Source organism: Rhipicephalus sanguineus, chromosome 9, assembly GCF_013339695.2.
Source record: "Rhipicephalus sanguineus isolate Rsan-2018 chromosome 9, BIME_Rsan_1.4, whole genome shotgun sequence".
Taxonomy (NCBI): Eukaryota; Metazoa; Arthropoda; class Arachnida; order Ixodida; family Ixodidae; genus Rhipicephalus; species Rhipicephalus sanguineus.
The window spans coordinates 66,015,928-66,035,460 of record NC_051184.2 but is presented as its reverse complement, the minus strand read 5'-3'; the positions used below and the strand labels follow the sequence as shown (position 1 = coordinate 66,035,460).

Below are 19,533 nucleotides of genomic sequence, written 5' to 3'. Positions count from 1 at the left end.
TTTATTAAAGCGAAGGTGTCTGTGCTGAGAAGAAACGAATGTCTGTAGGCAGGTTGTGCCTATAGCCCAGCTATGCACCACGGAACGTTGTGTAGCGATTGGTGTAGCTCTAAATCCTGCGCTAAATGCAGCTCCGCTACGGGGAAACCTCAGGAACTAGGTAGCACAGACACCCAGCGATTCCCGTTCGTAGAGTTCCCACATGCTCCGCTTAGCAAACCATCGGTGACGTCAATTTTCGAGGTAAGCATGTACGGTTTCCCCGGCGCGAGTATATTAGAATCTTGTTAGGGAGTTTCGAAAACTCGGCGTGCGACAATGCAAGCTACTTTTTGCTGCACTTTGTCGACTTCCTGCTTGTTACGGCCATAGGCGTGCGCAAAGGGGGGGGGGCGGAGCCGCCCCCCTCATCACCTAGGGGGGGGGGACGCAAAATCTGCCTCGTACATTGACTTAATAGGAGGGGGGGCTGTGATGAACATTCGCCCCCCCCCCCCCTGATGGGGGACCCTGCGCACGCCTATGGTTACGGCGGTCGAGATACGCGTCGACTGCAGCGAGTTCCGGTCTGGTTGTTTTCTCCTTCACGCGTAGCGACGAGGGCGCCGGAGAAGCGCCGGTTGGAGCCTGGAGGAGCAATCGCGCACTTAGCGAGGTGTTTGCTCCCTCTGTTGCGCGGCGCGGGTGTCAGCTTCATGTTTCCGAAGCGTCTTTGGCAATTTGGTGTGGTGTGATCACACTCACAATCAAATGGTCAATAAAGGCCTAAAGCAAGGCTAGCAATGCTCAAAACCGGGTTAAAATAAACGAACGAGGTCTAAAATAACATAATTAACAGAAATAACCAAGAAGTAATCGCAACGATTAACTTAAAATCGCTAAGAACGCTGATACCCGCACAGCCCCAGAGAGGGCGCCACCACCTCGCCAGGCGCGCGATTTCTCCTCTCACCGGTGCTTCTCCGGTGCCGGTGTTACGAAATCCTGCGTGAGATAACAGGAATCGCTGTGTGCCCGTGCTACGCGCTTCCTCAGGTTTCAGTACTGAGGTTTCACGGCTGGGAGCGCACCGAGCGCCGCAAACGTGCGACACGAAAGAGCGAACATGGCCTCCGAGATTGCGCGCCGGCGCTCAATCTCGGAGGCTATTGAGCTAAAACGGCGTTGGCGGACAGCCGAAACGCTCGAGGCGGCGCTGTCCGCATCGCTATCTTCATCAGTTATAGTGACCACTATTTTGCCCACATGCAGATCTGGCACTCAGCAGAGCACGTTTCGGGCTAATTAAACACGGGAGTCTGGCGCCGTGGTTGCAATGAGAATTGGAAGTCGTAGGATGACGAAAATTGCGTCTTCTACACTGCTCTTATGCAAATTGAGTTTAGGATTTACGTATTCATCAAGAAAACGAAAGTGTATTGATTCGGGCATTTTTTCCGGTCCCGTGAAATCTTTGCTGTACATCTAAATCAAGCTTGGGGAGGAGGAGAATCATTAAGCTCTCCAATGAGGCCCGTAGCTGAGTGGGGGGAGGGGAGGGGGGGGGGGGGTTAGCCCCCTCAAATTTTGATGGAGGGGGTTGTTTTAACGAAGATAAACAATAAAAATATGTGTTTTTCTCAAACAGTCAAGGTTTTCAGCAAGTGACCCCCCCCCCCCCCGCCACCCCGAAATAAATTCCTGGCTGCAGGCTTGTCTCCAATTTCCATCACACACACTGCCGTTTCCGTCATGACGTAGTTTTTTTTTTTTTGGGGGGGGGGGGGGAGGAAGGGTAGGGTAGGTTCAACCAATCTTTATGTATATTCATGCGTTTGTATGTGTGCGTGCATGTATACACACGCAACATTGTAAGTTTTCTAGAGATGGGGTGGGGGTTGACCCTCCCCCCCCCCCCCCCTTTCCCGCCTACGCCAAAGGCTCCCGCGTCTGGCCATAGACACGACTACTTTGCATCCCTCCAGCTATGCTGCATACAGTGTAATATATTGGGCGCACAATTCGTGTGACCACAAAAGTGCGCAGTCCTCCCCCCCCCCCCCCCCCCCCCCCCCGGCCCCCCAGCCCTTTTCTGTTGCGTAGCATGCAAATGCAGTTTAAATGTAGTATACACCAGCGTGCAACGAGCCGTTTGGACTCGCTGCAATATACACATATACAAACACACACACACACACCGCTGTCTCAAATTATGCGGGTACAAACGGCGAACAGATGGACTTCTCGAACGCGAGCGCAGCTTCGGCAAGACGTAGTAGTGTGCAGTACACGTGCAGATGTGCAGAGCGAACAAGATGTTGCGGAAATGAAGCATTGAAACGTTTCGAGGAAAAAAGTGCAGCGTATTAACGAGTGTCACCCGTTCGGCAGTACGTCACACGCCTACGTTTATCGCCGAAATCAGAGTGATTTGACAAGGCTGATTAGAAGAGAGTCGGTGGCAAGGAATATCCATTACACGCGATAACGACCACGGAAACGTAGCGAGCCGAATGCCAAAAAGAAAGGAAAAGAAATATATATATATATATATACATATATATATATATATATATATATATATATATATATATATATATATATATATATATATATATATATATATATATATATATATATATATATATATACACACACACATATATATATATATTGTCGCTTATTTAAATTTCATGACGCATTTACAACACCGCGAAGCACCACTACGTTTATGATGACGGAAATTTGCCAGCTGTCAACAATAATTGACTGCCGGGTGACGTTGAGTTTACTCGCGTCTATTGTGGACCGAATAAAGTTGTTTCACTCACTTCCAAGAACGAGGTGTGTTCCGCGAAGCCTTTTTTTCTTCTTTTTTTTTGTCACAGAGCTTAACAAAACATCATACTTTATCCAAACCTTCTAAAATTAGCTTCCTTCCTAGAACATATGCGAAGGCTTCCGCAAAACTGATTTAGCCGTATTAACAACAAGAATTCTGGGGTTTCACGTGTCAAAACCAAGACTCTGGATCCCAAGGCACGCACGTCATACGGATTGGTTTATTAGCTATGTTCTGATATTACTGTTTTCTTCGTACACTGGACTCTATGCAGTGGCATAAATCATAGGGAAGGGGGGAGGGGGGGGGGCGTCTTGACCTTTTTGTATTCAGGCTGGGAGGAACACCCCTTGCAAGTGCCCCCCCTCCCCGGGACTTCATCTTGCAAACATCATTTCTGAATTGCCTGACAGTTAACAATAGGCCTTCCAATGCGTAGAAACGAAATGCTAGAGTGAAAACTGGTTTCACTTTCAAAAGGCAATGTATATAGCTTGTGCTTTATGAAATGCTACGGCTGACTTCTGAAATGCCGCAAATGTTTATTATGCTCGGCTTTGAAGCGCAAAATTAAGAATCCCCGATCATCTACCGTTATTTACTTATGTAGACGATTTGGTGTAGGCCACTGACAATGAAGTATGAATGCGACTGCTCGATTATAACTGTTACTCAAAAAAAAAAAAAGGAAGCACTGAACATAGACACATTTTACAAGAAAGATCTCTGGAATAAATCGTGGGAGGTTAACAGTTATACACAATGGGGATTGGAGCTGAAGTCAAAGAAAAGCTGTACCTTTACGCATTTATAACAACAACAAAAAAAAAGTGCTAGAAATTTCATTTGACGGTTTAAACCGAAAGACATATTAGCTAGAAATATGCTAGAACCTATACTAAACGATTTACACTTAGAAACCAACTTTGCCAACTGCTCAGCCCACGCTCTTCTTTTTAATTGATTTGAATGTTTGAAAACGCGTTTTTAATTTTTAATCATTAAAAATAAAATCAATCTTTATGAAAAACAAAATGGCCGCCATAACATCAAGATGCGTGTCCCCCTTGAGATTTTTCGAGATTTACGCCACTGGTCTCACGTCCGCGTACCAATTGTCCTCTCTGACACGCGCACCAAACGCAAGGCACGCGATCGCACTTGCATTCAAGGAGGTTAAAAAAAATTGCTGGAGCGGCGAATATTGCGCAAGAGTGAAGCCGTGCCCACCACAAGATGGCGGCTGCGGCCGCCATCTTAGTAGGGGCACGATAAATCATCGGCGTTTGGCGAAGGAAAGCGAGCGTTTTCCACGCACGCCAGACGTGTTTAATATAGCAACTTTTACGGGTCAGATACTGCTCCAAGCGTGTCTTTGTGTTACTAGTTTTCATCAGTAAGCCTCAAAGTCATGGCAAATTTTATTGGAGATCAGTCGCCAATACTCCACTCGACGGGTTACTTTTGTCGGCAACAACTATCTTTTATTTTATAATTAACGTAGTATTTATACTAACAGATCAAAGCCATTTAATCTCTTAGTAGGCACCACCAGAAAAGAGCATGTTTCCGAGTTCTTTGGTGGGCAAAAGCTGGCTTCACTTGTTCTGGCAAGGCGTTGCGAGAGCTTCCACTCCAGAATTTTTTTTTAAACTTCCTTGCTTGCATTCATCTCCCGTGTGAACGCGGCCCGGAGTCGTACCCGCGTCCTTATACGCTCGATTTCGAATCATCGCGATTTCCCGTTGTTCCAAAAAGCGAGTGTAACGTCGTTTATGCGGCTGAAGACGGGTTGTTCTCTTCTCGAGTTATTTTGTTCTCTCAATCGCTATGATTTTGAAAAAACGGGTACAATTACGTAACGCCAAGGTCATCGCTAATGAGCCCGGCAAAAAAAAAAGCGCCCCAGGGCAATCATTGCGTCGCGCGCAACGGTGCAATTTTGACGTTGTATGCTGCGCCGAGAGACGTTTTCTCCTATTTCCTTACGTCACCAATTTCCACGAGCAGTCCATGCAACTACGAACAAGCGGGTTGGGAAAGGGGGCACACGGGCAGCCTTGAGAAAAAATCGAGATAATGAGATAGTGAGAGAGAGAGAAATGGCGAAGGAAAGAGAAGCCGTTGATTGCCAAGCCAATAACAATAAAAATCCATTACGCAAGCTCCTTTCCCTCCGAGCCGCTGTCACCCCTCCGAACCTTCCCACCCAGAGACCCTTCCAAGGGCTTTTCGCCTAACGGCAAACGCGACTACATAAGCGTTGAGTGCTAATGCAAGTCACGAAATCCCTACAAAGAAGTAACAATCTAGTACGTTTTATAACGCTGACCGCATTTTTTTAGGCGCAGTACCAGAGAGCTCCGTGTCTGTCTGAGTGCTCAAAAAACTCCTACGGTGCAAAGGTACCGACCGTCGATGCAACTAGACCCGTCTGAATGCCACGTTTATCGCGTTACGTAAGGTACTCTTGCAAGACCAGAAATAAACACGTAGAATAAAGCGAAAATTTCCCGTCTCTTTCCTGCAGGTCCGGATTATTCCGAACGCTCCCCGTGCGATCCCTGAGGCGGTTATTTTTCTCTCGGATGTTGCATATTTCCGAAGGAGCGCGCAAAAAGGAAAAACCAGCGCGTGCGATGGCGCGATTTCGATCCGCGCCCGAGACCCGCATATACTTTTTTTTCGATGTGTACACAGTTAGCGTTGGCGAGGCGGCGGGGGCTTGCACATACACTAGCGCATCGTATTAAAAATGCAAAAGGAACGAAGCTAGCTGCATTTCGGCGAAGGTAATGTAGCGGCGCGGGCAGTAGCCCCGGTTGAAAGCAGACGAAAAAGAAAGGCCTCGCCGTCGTAGCAGACGACAGAATCCCAGAACGCGCGCCGCTCGTTACGTGTGCGGGTAAAAAAAAAACTAAAATTTACTAGATTAAAATAGGCACACCCGCAGTTCAATCCTACCGGATCGAATGTTCGCTCAAAATGTCAGAAGCTGGGCTAAACCGATCACCTATTTGCAAAAACGCACGAGCGGACGGACTAGAGGACGACGCAGTCGGAAAAACGAACGGCGAGCTGGCCCGCGCTTTTTTTCTCCGTGTTAAAGCGTTACAGAAAGCAGCGGAGACACGCACGAACACACACAAAAAAACCAGAACATAAAGAAAGCGCTTCTACGGCGCTTAGAGAAGCGAGAATAAAAAAGCATGATTTCATCATGTTTACATTTTGATGAGCCGTCGATACGGAACGGTTAGGCCTAGCAGGGGCGATACGAGCCCACACGACGCCCGACAAGGCGGCGGCGGCCGGATGCCACGACGACGAAATCGCACTCGGTCAGGCGATAAAAGAAAACGAAACGCCGGTTTCCTCTACGTCGGTCCCACGGCCTACGTGCCGAGAGGTTTCGCCACAGGGCGCGGACGGAAACACCTCCGAGGTCGACCTAGGCCTAACGCGGGGGCCAAGCTGTGGCTCCCCCACGCGCCGACGAGCCGCCCCCCTTCGGCCAGAAAACATAAACACGATGCAAAACCGAAACAAGCAGGCGCGACACGGCGCCCGTGACGCAGACGACAATTACCACGGGACGGCATTTTCGGGGAGAAAACGATGCAGGAGAAAAATGCAAGCTGCGGTGTTTTTGCTGGGAGCGGCGTCGGATCGCGCTGACCGAGGCATTTCGAGCAGCGATATCGAGTGGCTTGGGAAAATAAAGCACGCCTCGGGGGGTGAGAGCGGCGGGGGACTCCTACGGAGCGCGTCGTTGGAACAAACTTCGGTATCCGGTCACGCGCAGTTACTTTTTTTTCGCGGTGGCAGCCGAGAATGACGTACGTCAGATCACTTTCGGGCTCGGCCAAACGAGGCCGGAGAAGAAAAAGCGGGCCGTGATCAATAATGGAAACGATTAAATTAGCCCGCCGGGGCGGAGGGGTTTCACAGCCGCATAGACTGGTTCGATCAAAGACGCCTATGCCCGCGGCACTTTTGTTTACTTTGGTGCTCGCGAGCACCCATCAGACGTTGGCTACGCCTAAGAACGATGCATCGGCGATCGCAGTCACCTCGCAACACAGTGCACTGGAGCGAGGCAGCAGGCAACCGAGTGAAAACATGCAGGGCCCGAAAAGCCCATTAGGCAAGCGGCCTTTGTTCGGTGCGCCGTAGCGCGTGCACTTACCTACTTGCAACACGTTATCGACACACCCAGCCTCGTACAGCTTGAGGCCACGGTAAAAAGGAAGCTTCTGGTAGTCACCACAACTATTGGAGTCACTTGATAACGACGAGTACATGCAAATATCCCGTTCGTTGCGGGGAAACGACCAGAAGATGATCCTGCGTTGCACGGGCTCAGGTATCCTGTTGTAGCGTTCTTCGATGCGCTGGAATGGGATGTGCTGCGCCACCACTTTTGCACACACGTCCAAGAGGCTCTCCGGCTGCCGATGTCCGAACAATTTCGGCTCGAAATTGGACAATCTGTCGCCCTTGGCGAGGCAGTTTCCACCCACAAAAGAACACGACGGCCTCAGCGCCGTCGCCATGTTTGAAACATCTGATATAAGCCGGGGACGCAGTGCGCATGCGCGAGGGGTTTAATAACAATACAGCACCTGCGTGGTATTTACGCACGGCTCGCTATCCCACTCGCGGGGCCGGGGGCCTCCGCTGTTCTCATTGGTCGCGGCGTCGGGCCCCTCGAGGGAAAGGGATGAATAGTCGGAGCAATTCACATGTTTTTCATTCAAATGTGAGGCGCGGCGTGTGAAGTTTTGGCTGTCATTTTGCCAGCTCGGCGCCCGCTCCGAGCGAAATGTCCCTTCCGGGAGCACGGCGGGCTCCAGCTCCGCCCCGCGCCGTGGGCAACTCGCCGGAGAGGCCTAGCGATGCTCGGCATGCTAAGAGACGGAGTCGAAGCGAAGCCTAATTCGGATAATCGCCCCGCTAGCTTCTCCCCTTTCCCCGCTGCTGATTTGGCGGCGGCGTGCATTTTTGTTCTCGGACCAGGCTCGGGGTTTCGATCCGGCGCTGCCGGCCCGCCGCTGCTTGGAATCGTTATTCCGTCGTTGGACATTGATCCTGCTGGCCTATCTTTTTTGGCTCGCTCGCGAGATGAGGGGAAACCTCGCGCGCTCCTCGTCAGAGCCTCGGAGGGAATTTATCGCTCCTGTGTTGGCACATGCCGCGCCTCGTATATTCCGCGGATCGGACGTCATAAACGCGCGCACGACTCTTTGTTGTTCGCGCCTTATTTTCGTCGCAGTTGGCCACGGGAACGTTTTCTCGTTGGATCTATCTCTCGCTGGTACAGCGCGAGGCAAGCAGACGACGCCGTTGTTAGTGGCAGCGTGCTTTCGCGACGTAGCCCCGTTTTTTTCCTGCGTCGCGCTTCGTTGCCCCCATTTTCGTTTTCGAGATTTCCTCGCGAACAACGTACACACGGGAGCGAACCCACCATATCTGTAGTCGCTGTGATTTCAAAGGGTGGCGACAGTTTCCTAAGAGCGGCATCTGTGATTGATGCAGACGACATTTTCTCCGTCCGCGCGCCGGCAGAAGTGCCGGGAACTGCGCGTGCGCGGGCTTTTCTTTTTCGTCTGCTCTCGAAAAGCCGTAAAAACGCGGCGCTCCTTTCCTCTCCTAATTCGTCTTGATTAGTAGCCACTCAAACCAGAAAAGAAGAGGCGCGCATCACGCACGTGTCCTCGACGGAAAGCGAAAAGGAAAAATAGTCTCCGCTCCGAATGTTACACACACGCACATAAATATACACACATGTAACACGCACACGGAGTCAGCGCGCTGGAAAACGCGCTCCGTGTGCGTGCGGTTGTAGCGGGAGGGGGGTTGAAAGTGACCCCGCCCACTGGCAGGCACGCCCACCCAACGAGGCAGGTGGCGCCATCTGGCGGTGGCTAGCGCACTTGCGCCCCCGGCCATGACGCCATTGTGACGTCACGCGTGAGAAAGAGGAACCCGCGGGGGCACCAGGCACGAACTACGGGGGCAGCGGCATTCCTTTCGCTGGGTGAAAGCTTTGTGTTCACCGCTTTTTTTTTGTTGTTGTTGTTGTTGCTTCTTCCTCTTGGCATTGGAGGTTGGCAGGGCTCGTTGGAAAGCACCGGGTGGTTTCAAAAGCGTGCTTGCGATCAGCCTACGCGACCTCTGGCGCTCTCCTTTATTTAAAGCTGAATTCACAAAGACGCTGCGAGTTTCGAAACACAAAGCTTTCATATGTGAGAGCGTCCCTCTGTGAGCGCGGCTTAGAGGCGGTCGGCTTGCATCAGAGCGTGACTCAAAAGCTCGTTTTCTTCGCTCCCCTATGGCTACTCCCTCCCGGAGATTTTTGCTCTGCAGAGCTTTGTTCTTTCTGCAGGCGCTCGCATCGGTAGCAGCTCCTGCACGACGATAGGGGAGTGCATTCGTTCGTCCTAACAATTTATGCGCGGGCCGAATTCGTGATGGCGCGGGAAAATTTGAGAGAATGAATTCAATTTGCAAAATAGTTGTCGCGCACGCGCGAGCAAGTTACTTTCGTAGCTAACAGCAACAGACTAGCGGCTCAAACTATTTTTTTCCATGCAACGCTCGTCCCTTCCTTTCGTTTCTCTCTGTACAGAAAGAATGGTGTAAGAGAAAATATCAAGTGCAGAAAGCTAATCTCAGCAATGCTGCATGCACTGCAGGTGGGAGGGGGGGGGGGGTTCAAACACCCTGAAATATTTCAATTTTGCTTGCGTATATATACACCCACACATACAAACGCACGCACGAACATAATGAAGTATGGTTGAACCCCCCCCCCCCTTCCAGAAAAAAAAGATTTCCTGGCAACGCTACTGGTGCTCGCGCAGCTTATTCTCGCTGGGATGTGGAGGGGTGAACGCGCTTCAAGCGATAGAAGTATTCAGAGTTTTCCTTCGCAAGATTCTTGCGGGAAAACCAATTGACAGATTTCCGCAAAGTGTCAATTCGTAATGCGCATGATTGACGCGCCTAAATTGCAAAAACCTGAAAGACGGTTTTGCTGCATGGTTTGTCCGCAAGCACTCTTTTTCACGGACTGTTTTCCTGGTTTGTTGCGCTTTCGCCGCTTCCGATTCCAGTGAAGGCACGCGAACACCACAAATGCTTTTCAACGATTACTGTATGGGATGGCCCCGCGCCTCATTGTTGCCTCCCAGCCTCATTGCGAACGAGAAACCTAGTCGTTCGGATCCGAACGCACTTCCACTGCGGATATGAACCAGGAACCATGTGGCTATTCACGGAAGGAAATGCGGCACACGGTGCATATTGGGTCACAACATAGCCCAGGGAGAAACCCGGTTATTACGAACATGCTTACGGCCTGACTGACGGTAGTTCGATATATGGGATAATTTGATATACCCAACTTGCAATGCCGAACTATCGTTACGCGTTCGTTCTATATTCGTGTACGTGTAATCTCCAAGCTCTTCTGCAGCGAATTAAGTGACTTTAATTCGCTCATTTTCACTTTGTGACGCGCGTGAATATTTTTTGTTGAGGGCTCTGTGACTCACAGGAATGACGTAAAATAGCTGTCGATTTCCACGCGAATTCAAAATAGCGAGAGCTGTATAAAATAAAATAATATTGCGTGTTTTGAAGTGCGAGGACCATCATATGATTGTGACACGCAGCGTTTTGGGGGTGGGGGATGGGGGAGGGGGCATTAATTTTGACCACCTGGGGTTCTTTAACGTCGACATGAAAATCTAAATACACGGGTGTTGCCACATTTCCCGTCGCCTTGGCTGCAGGAATCGAACGCGCACCTTATGCGAGCTTAGCGCTGAGCTACCATAGAACTCAATCTGTATGGCGTTGGAAAAAGTGGCAGGATGTTTACTCGTATTAGTTGATAAAAGCTGATCCCACAGACGAATGTGGCGACATATGAAAGCCCGGAGGGTATGGGGGCAAGTCAACACACAGTCGTGGGAGCAAATAAGGCTCGCTGGCAAAGCAAACAAGATTCGCAGAGCACAAGCAGTCGCACTTCTCGTCTTGAGTGAGAGCTTCCTGCTCGAGCGGCTAGCTATAGGGCGGGCAGCTAGCCGCGGAACTAGCCGTAAGCACCGCGGACTCGCGCGCAAACCGAAAAGCAGGTCGGGCCAGGACAGCTCAGCATGTCAAGGTCGGATCTCGAGTGCTACGCGACGCTCTGCGCAGTCGTTCGGTTTCGTTACAAGGGCAACCGCGGTCTTTTGTTGAACGCTGATACCATAGGGGCGAGCGGACAGAATCTTGCGTGACGTTTGTTGCGACCCCGTGGCGCACAGCGCGTTTCCTTTCACCGTTCGGCCGCCATGACAGTTCGAGAAAGAAATGTATATAACTCCTGCGAAGTAGAGGCGGCTGCCTGCGTTGTCGGGAGTAAACAATATGATCCCTCTGTGCTGCCGTTCTGGCACAAGTTGGCTTTCTGCCGCGCCGTTTGGGGAGCCGGCTAGCAGACGACAATGAAAGTGCCCTTCAACGTCGTCTGTTCGGGAACCCTTGTTTAAGAAGAACCGTAGTGTCGTATTGTGTTGCGTAATTTGCGTGATCTCGAAATTCAATTGTATTAATCGAACAGTTCTTTCCGAGTTCCGGAAGATATACTCGCTGTGAGTGAAGTAAATTTCTGAAAGAGTCCAGTCGTGTCTGATTGGTATATCTAGGGCAATTTCTAAATTTCATGTGCCTTTAAAATAGTTTTGAGTGCAACTGTTGTGCCAGATCAACAGCGAGTTTCAAAAATACTTGCGCATTTAGGAGACAGTAAAAAAAAAAAAATTTCAAAATTGACCCTTCTTCTACGAGTTTTTTTTTACTCAAAACGATACAAAAATACCGATTTTATTTTTTTTTCCTATTCGACCCTACGTGTCCCGAAACAACTGAAAAGTTATTCAAAGGCGCTTTATTCGCAAAATACACGCGAATAACTTTTTTTTTTTAATGTGCAGAGGATTGGCTTCACTGCACTAGACCGCACAAAGTGCCCTAACCTCTCCAGTATCCGGTGCAGAAATTGTCTCTGAAATTTAAAACATAAAGCTCTGGGAAGTGAGTGCGTGAAAACAAACCTCGGATAGGGGTTTGCTTACATCTACCGACGCCCACTGCCGCGATACATCGATGCGCGCTCGTCGTCCGAATCCAATGATTTAGAGAAACTATGCTGCTACATGTAGTCGCTGGCACACACACAAGGGAACCGAAAGTTTTCATTTCAGGAAGCTTCGGCAAACAAGGGCATTTTTTTCCCCCTTGAACGGAGCTGTTCCAGCACGCGCGCACCGCTAGCGCACAGAGGAGGGCGCCATTTTCATACTTACGTGAATCAAGTCCTTTATCGACCAAAATACATGCTTTGAGCGCGTTTTTCAGTTTTTACTGTGCTATCCGTTGAAGCCAAAGAGAACACAGCAGAATGAACTGCGGCGACCCCAGAGGCTTGTTTGATGGTGAAAGAGCCCGGCTCGTCTTCGGTAGGGAAATGGTTAAAGGGACACTAAAGAGAAACAATGAATTGGTTTAGATTGAGAAATTGTACTTTTATAACTATAATGTCGTTAATTTCACCATCATATGTGTATGAATAAAGGTGCACACGAAGTTCAATGTTTCATTTTTGAAATTTCGCGCCAGAATCCTCACGCGTGACGTCACGGATTTCAAAGTGTATTTATCGTATTTTGGCGCCATGGGTCAACAAATTTTCCTCAAACTTGGTATGTTAACTCTATGCCCCCCTCAGAGGACAGTGTACTTCACTTTTACCGTTTAGGAACTACATAGGCCCTAGTATAGGCGCCGTCAAAATGTGACGTCACGGTGAATGGTGCGGAAACTTCAAGGTGGAGTCGCTACCCACATTTTCTTTTTGCGCGGTTTCTCGCTTACTATAAGCGTCTTCTCGCATCAAGCGTGGTGTTTTTGGTATCGTGCAAGAGTCGTTTACTAATACGAGAAAAATCGTTTCGTTCTTTAGTGTCCCTTCAAATGGTACACAGCGGCATGCCTTACAAGCGGTGTTGCTTGCAGACGTCAAGAATCAGTCATGCAGTGAATTTAATAGTTATATTGTGAGGATACTTGTGCACATCTAAATGGAATCATCGAATTATAACGAATTAATTTAAATGTTTTCAATCGCATGGGTATACACCAGTGGTGAAATCCGTCGCAAATATTGAAAGAAGTTTACGTGATTTATAAGATTTCTGCGTCAAAAGTGGGCCGCGGGATGGCCAGCACCCTCATTTTATACCATGCACATGGATTGGCTTGGACTCGTATTCTGTTTGGATTAATTGGGCCCCTTGCAGTTTTAGTGAGATATATATATATATATATATATATATATATATATATATATATATATATATATATATATATATATATATATATATATATATATATATATATATATATATATATATATATATACAGTATATGATTAGCTGGCACTTGCGTGGGTTCGTTGAAAGTTACAAGAGCACTACTTACGAGTATGTACAACACGATGGGGTCGAAGTGCATGCATCTACTACCCTTACCTCTGTAGCCGTACTACAAATTCAGTCCCGGTTGGAATTGTGCCCTTTTTTTCTTTCCTGAAATGTTTAATCTATAGTAGCTGGAAGCGTATATATTGCAGCGTGATGCACTGCAAGTGCATATGTGACTCCATCGAAAATTCGGCTCCATCGAAAATGCGGCCGCCGAGGCCGGGATTCGATCCCGCGACCTTCGGGTCAGCAGTCGAGCACCGTTATAGACCACCGTGGCGGCGGGTGAAATTTCACTCGTACAGGATACGTGCGTAGATTCGCGGCTGATACACGAAGGAAACATTGAAGGCTTCGATGCAGATGACGTCAACATCGCAACCGTCCTGCGAGGCACCGCTGTGTGCACGTGGATGAAGCAGACGACGATCGAGAAAGCACCGTGTCGTCTGCTGCGAGTAGGCAAACACGTACTACGTCAGCGTTGAAATCGTCTGCAAATGCGTCCTCGATCGTCTGCTTCTTGACCCACTGCAGTCGTACAGTATATACGCGCAAGTGCGCGGAGAGCGCGTCACATGCTTCGTGCCTTTCCGTTTCGAATCGTGTGTTTTGAAATGCAAATGAGGCGAAGTATACGAAGGCGCGCAACTTGAGCATCAGTTGGCGATGCGCACGATCCGGTCGCTGGAATTGAGAAAGTGCTAGTCACGTCAGTCGTCCAATAACACTCACATCTGCGACGGACCATACATTAATTATTGTAGCACATTGTCCCCTAAACAGCAAGACCACTGAAGGAAGGTCAGATTCGTGTCTCTACTAACACATTTATGTATTCTTACATTTACTATACAGTATTGAAGGACTCCGCCACTACCTTGCAGGTTCCAGAGTTGAGAAAATAGCGTGAAGGAGGAAGGGGTTACAAAAAATAACCAAGACAAGTAGATTATCTTGGGTATGTACAATGGCATGGTCCATATTAAATGTGATATCATTTTACAACGCATGCCCCTTAATTGTATACTCAATTTCTGGCTGTTTCTTTTCCTTGTTGCTTTAAAGGATGCGTATACTTCAGTATGTGCAGTGAAGTCGCCCGCACACAAAAATTCTGCAGTCCTGCAGGCGTTCAAAGACCGAACGCCCATATTTAAAAATAGTTCGGTAGACTTCAGCCAAGCTTTCCGAACATTTCCCGCCACAGGTGGACCCACGTGCATGCCCAACGAAAAGTTGCTGTATAAAGTCAGAGGAGTATAACTGCCAGAAAACGATTCACCGGGAAAACGTATACATGACCTTGACCGATGCAGAAATCTCTCGCCGAACGTACAAGAACCTTCTTTCTCTCTCGAGGGAGAGAGAATTGAGTGACCCATCGTTGGCGCGGTTCCTATAGCTTTGCGAAATGTCCTTGGTAAGGAAGTGACTATAGAAGGGAGTCAATCGTTGGCTCGCACTTGGTACCCGAAGCATCTACATACGGATGAATGACAGCGCCAGACCTGGTGACGTCAAAGCCTAAGTAGCAGACGACTACCCCCCCCCCCCCCCCCCAAACACACGCACACACAAAGCAGACGACGAAAACACAAAACGCAGACGACGTTAGTTGGAAGGCAGACGAAAAAGCCGGAGGAAGCCGTCACGAGCCGGATAGAAATGAAGTACAATAAGTTAAAGAGCCACTTTGAGGGAACCATGCGTACGCCAAGAAAACCCCCCAAATGACGTCACTTGGGACGGCGCACGCGCCGTCTGCCAACTTCTGATCAGCAGACGACGATCGTGAGCAGGCGCCAAAAGGAAGAAGAAAAAGCGCCGCGAGATGGGAAGAAAAACGGCCGCGGAGTTATTGCGTACCAAGATGGACACGTGCAAAAGCGATCGAACACATCAAGCGTGCATTTCGCAGGGGCGTAGCCAGAAATTTTTTTCGGGGGGGGGGGGGGGGGGGTTCAACCATACTTTATGTATGTTCGTGCGTGCGTTTGTATGTGTGCCTGCCTATATACGCAAGCAAAACTGAAAAATTTCGGGGGGGGTTTGAACCCCCCCAACCCCCCCCCCCCCCCCCCCCTTGGCTACGCCCCTGGCATTTCGCGCACAATGAGTGCGTAATGTATGCGGCGCAGTATGCGCCATGCGATGGTAAAGGTTATGTGAAGGTGAACAATTACTGGCCTATCTTGCGTGGCCGAATTCGGTCGGTACTTTCACAATCAGCCCGCATCACTTCGTCAATACATGGCAAAGCACATCCAAACGTGCGCACTTCTGTGTTTGTGCGATTATCTACCGAATCTAATACTTCTCGAATGCAAATACGAATCGAAAGGTTCCAGAATCGAATCTAATATTTCTCGAATAGTGGACAGCCGTTTTCGCTATCTACATAAAACAATGCACGCACTAATCCATTCATAGTGTTAGCACAGGCCCGTCCTTAGACTGCAGGTCATTAAGTGTTCAGCTATAACGATTCATTATCCTAATTTTTTACAATAATTCGTGCGCTTTTGAACTTTTGGGAGAGCTACCTGTCAAGTCACTCACAATCCATTTCTCCAAAAGGCGCGGAAATCTAGCGCATGCTGATTAGACTCTTCTGTCCTTCGTTATCACGTGAAACGATTATTTGCCGGAGCAGACGGCAGGCACGTTATTGAGTGTTCATCTATTTCGATTCGACATTCGGGTGTTTTCCAATAATATGAATTGAAACTTTTGGAAGAGCTGCCTATCAAGTTACCCACAATCCATTTCTCCGAGAGGCGCGAAAATCTGGCGCATGCGTATTAGGCTTGTCCTTCGTTATCACGTGACGATTCTTCGCAGAAGCAGACGGCAGGCGCGACGATCGAACGCTCGGCTATCGTCTGCTACTAACTTCGTCGTCTGCTACGAACCTCGTCGTCTGCCACGGTCGTCTGTTACGAACGTCGTCTGCTACTGCACGGGTTCATCGCCTTCCCAGCTGACGCGCTGTCCAGCGACTTGCCTGAGGCGTCAACCGGAAGCTCCCACGGAAGCCGTCGGCGACAGCTGCTCTGCAGCACCTGCCGTGATACGCACCGGTTCAGGGGTCAAGTGCGGAGGGCTTTTTTTGGTCAGCACTTAATACGTCTCCGCGCACAATGTATATGCCATACTTACGTCGGTCGTTGTCCGTATCTCCATTCGACGGAGGGAAACACCCTCGGGCATCAAAGAGCCGGCGTGCAAGTAGAGGTCGATGACATCTGTCGAAAGCATGGCCTCCAAAATTGTGCACAATCTCGGAGGCCATGCCTATAGTGAACCAGAAGTAGCCATTCCGAGCAACGTTTATAGAACTTGATTCCGAGAGAGTATTTTATTAAAGACACTAGAGGGAACTGTGGCGCTGCGAACGCTTCCACCGTAACGGGAATGGTGGCTAGTAGATGAACTCGTACGTTACGTACGACATTCGTACGAGCGGCATGGCTGAGCGCGCGAATCAAGGCGCCCTAAGCCTAACCAATGTGAATTGTTTCATTTTTAAAGGGACACTAAAGACAAATATTCAGTCGACGTTGATTGTTGCAATAGCGTTGCAGAACGCTCGTAGTGCTGGTTTCGTGCCAAGGAAATGCTTACTTTGAAAGAAAATCACGTTTTAGTGGTACACGCGGCGTTCATCATCATCATCATCATCAGCCTGTCTACGCCCACTGCAGGGCAAAGGCCTCTCCCATGTTCCGCCAATCAACTCGGTCCTGTGCTTTCTGCTGCCACGTTATACCTGCAAACTTCTTAATCTCATCTACCCACCTAATTTTTTGTCTCCCCCTCACGCGTTTGCCATCTCTTGGAATCTAGTCAGTTACCCTTAATGACCACCGGTTATCCTGCCGACGTGCTACGTGGCCGGCCCATATCCATTTCTTCTTCTTAATTTCAACTATGATATCCTTAACCCCCGTTTGTTCCCTGACCCACTCTGCTCTCTTCCTGTCTCTTAAGGTTACACCTATCATTTTCCTTTCCATCGCTCGCTGCGTCGTCCTCAATTTAAGTTGAACCCTCTTTGTAAGTCTCCAGGTTTCTGCTCCGTAGGTAAGTACACGCGGCGTTAGCGCACTTCAAATCACCCGCCTGAACGGAAGGTTCTTTTTTTATTGCAACTAGTTTGATTAGTGGTGGTTAATTGTACACGGGACTCTCTGACGTCATCGGGATCATTTCCAAAATGTCCCACTCGTGGCGCTCATCGTGTCCTACATTTACCTGAATTTCTCAATTACTAGAGCACTGCTGTTGATGCTATTGACATTTTAGACGTTCTCACACAGTGACCTTTCACTCTGACATAAACTGCTATTTGCCTTTAGTGCCCCTTTAAATAATAACGAAGTATTTTGTTCAATATGGTAGTTTGAGGGGAAAAAAAAAGATGTTATGTTTAGGCAAACCTGGAGGAAACAAAACACCAAGAAAAAGACTACTAGAAGAACCCCTGCGGAAGTTGGGCTTGAATCTGTCACTTCCGGTGATTCTTTCATTTGGGGCAACCATATTTGGTTTTAGCCACAGGAGCGTTTTCAACGCTGTATCTAATTTTTTACGAGAATCTAAAATAATTGAATGTTAAATGTAGCTGAGTTCAGTTGTCTTAGTTACAAATTTATATATTTGTTTTTATTAGTGGTGTTGTTGTTTCCCTATATGTTTTTTTTCGTTTTTTTTTTTTTATCTTGCGAGTTTATATTACCAATATGTAATGGCTAAACATTTCATTTTCCACTTTTTTCTTCAGTAAGTGCATCAATTTCCTAAGCAAGGCACCGTCCGATTCATGGCCTATCCCCCGGAGTGGGTTGCGCCAAGATACTGAGGAACCAACCAACCAACCAACCAAAAGGACATCGGAAGAATTTTTTTTTCCCGGACACTTACGTGACGTAAGTAGTAAGAGTCTGCGTGCACGACTGGTTGTCGATGACGAAGTGAAATACGCATGGAAATAATACATCATAGTGCACATGAGCTTTCCAAAAGACAAACTACTACAAGTTCAAACAGCTTTCGTAAGCTCGGCTCTCTCAAACACATTGAGTCTAGCGTTTCATAATGTTCATAAATCAAAATAATGGAACAACTCGCCAGGGGCACATGTGCGCTAGCAAATTCAACAGCCTATAGCCACACCAGAAAGATCAGCGAAAGCAAAGAAAGAACGCGCATCATCTCAAGACGGCCCTATTTTCTTGCGCACTAATGATTTTTCATCTGAAAAACGCTTCCGGGTCGAATTTAACGTGAATTGTTGTCCCCTAATGGTACTTCGTTCGTCGATATGAGCATGCTATGCTTTGAACATGAGTCACACTTCCCCTAAACCTTTGTGAACGAAAGCGGTTTCGCGACAGTAGGGAAGCCGCTTCAGAACAATTAAGATTGATCGCAGCTGCTTACGTCACGATTTTCCGGTATCACACGTCATCGCAGATGCCGAGAGAGAAAAAGCCACAGACCAAGAAGTTCACCTCGCAGACGTTTTGAAAAGGCTGCTCATATGCACACAACAAAACATTCCCAGCACGTAAGAAAGTACACACAGGACGCAGATCGCTGTCGTTCAGTTTTTTTCTTTTTTGGTCCCTTCGTAGAAAATGCTGCTCCCCTAATCACGACGACAAGAAAACCATCTGAACGACTGCAGGCGCTACGTATCGTCTGCTTACGTCGTTTGCTTGTGTTAGGCAGAAGATGTGCATCGTCTGCTTCCAGCAGCAGACGACATTTTGCCGCGTTCGTCTGCTTCCCAAGCCTGAGTTCTTTGCCCCTCCAGACAGCACTGCGCGCGGAGCGAACAAACGATTAGGCACGAACGGCTTTCCGTGGAACGGGTCAAAGCAGATAGTCTAGTTATGTTATTCTTAAAGCCTTGCGCGCATACACACACAAAACGGTTGGTGAAAGGGCCTCAGAACCTTCGGACTGTAGCTAAGCCTCGGCGTAGGCGAGACATATCTTACACACAGTGCTTCCGCTTGTCAAAAAGTCTGCGGGCCCTTCTAGTTAAAAAAACAAGTGTTTGTGAGAACATGCAAAGGACAGCCAGTCGTGCAGAAAGATAACCCTGTCTCTGTAAAGAAAGCCGACTCTTCTTTTACTATATTTTTTTTAAAAGCTGCATTCGTG

At 48.5% G+C, this 19,533-nt stretch overlaps 1 protein-coding gene across 1 annotated transcript in view; it reads right to left on the bottom strand.

The window, feature by feature from the left end:
• The window catches only part of LOC119405281 (zinc finger SWIM domain-containing protein 5), a 54,080-nt gene extending 46,678 nt beyond the window's left edge, over window positions 1-7,402 (bottom strand). The window contains exon 1 of the mRNA XM_037672098.2: window positions 7,011-7,402. Within this exon, the coding sequence (XP_037528026.1) occupies window positions 7,011-7,377 (367 nt within the window). The 5' untranslated portion in view covers window positions 7,378-7,402. The remainder of the gene's footprint in view (window positions 1-7,010) is intronic.
• Window positions 7,403-19,533: the final 12,131 nt, after the last annotated feature.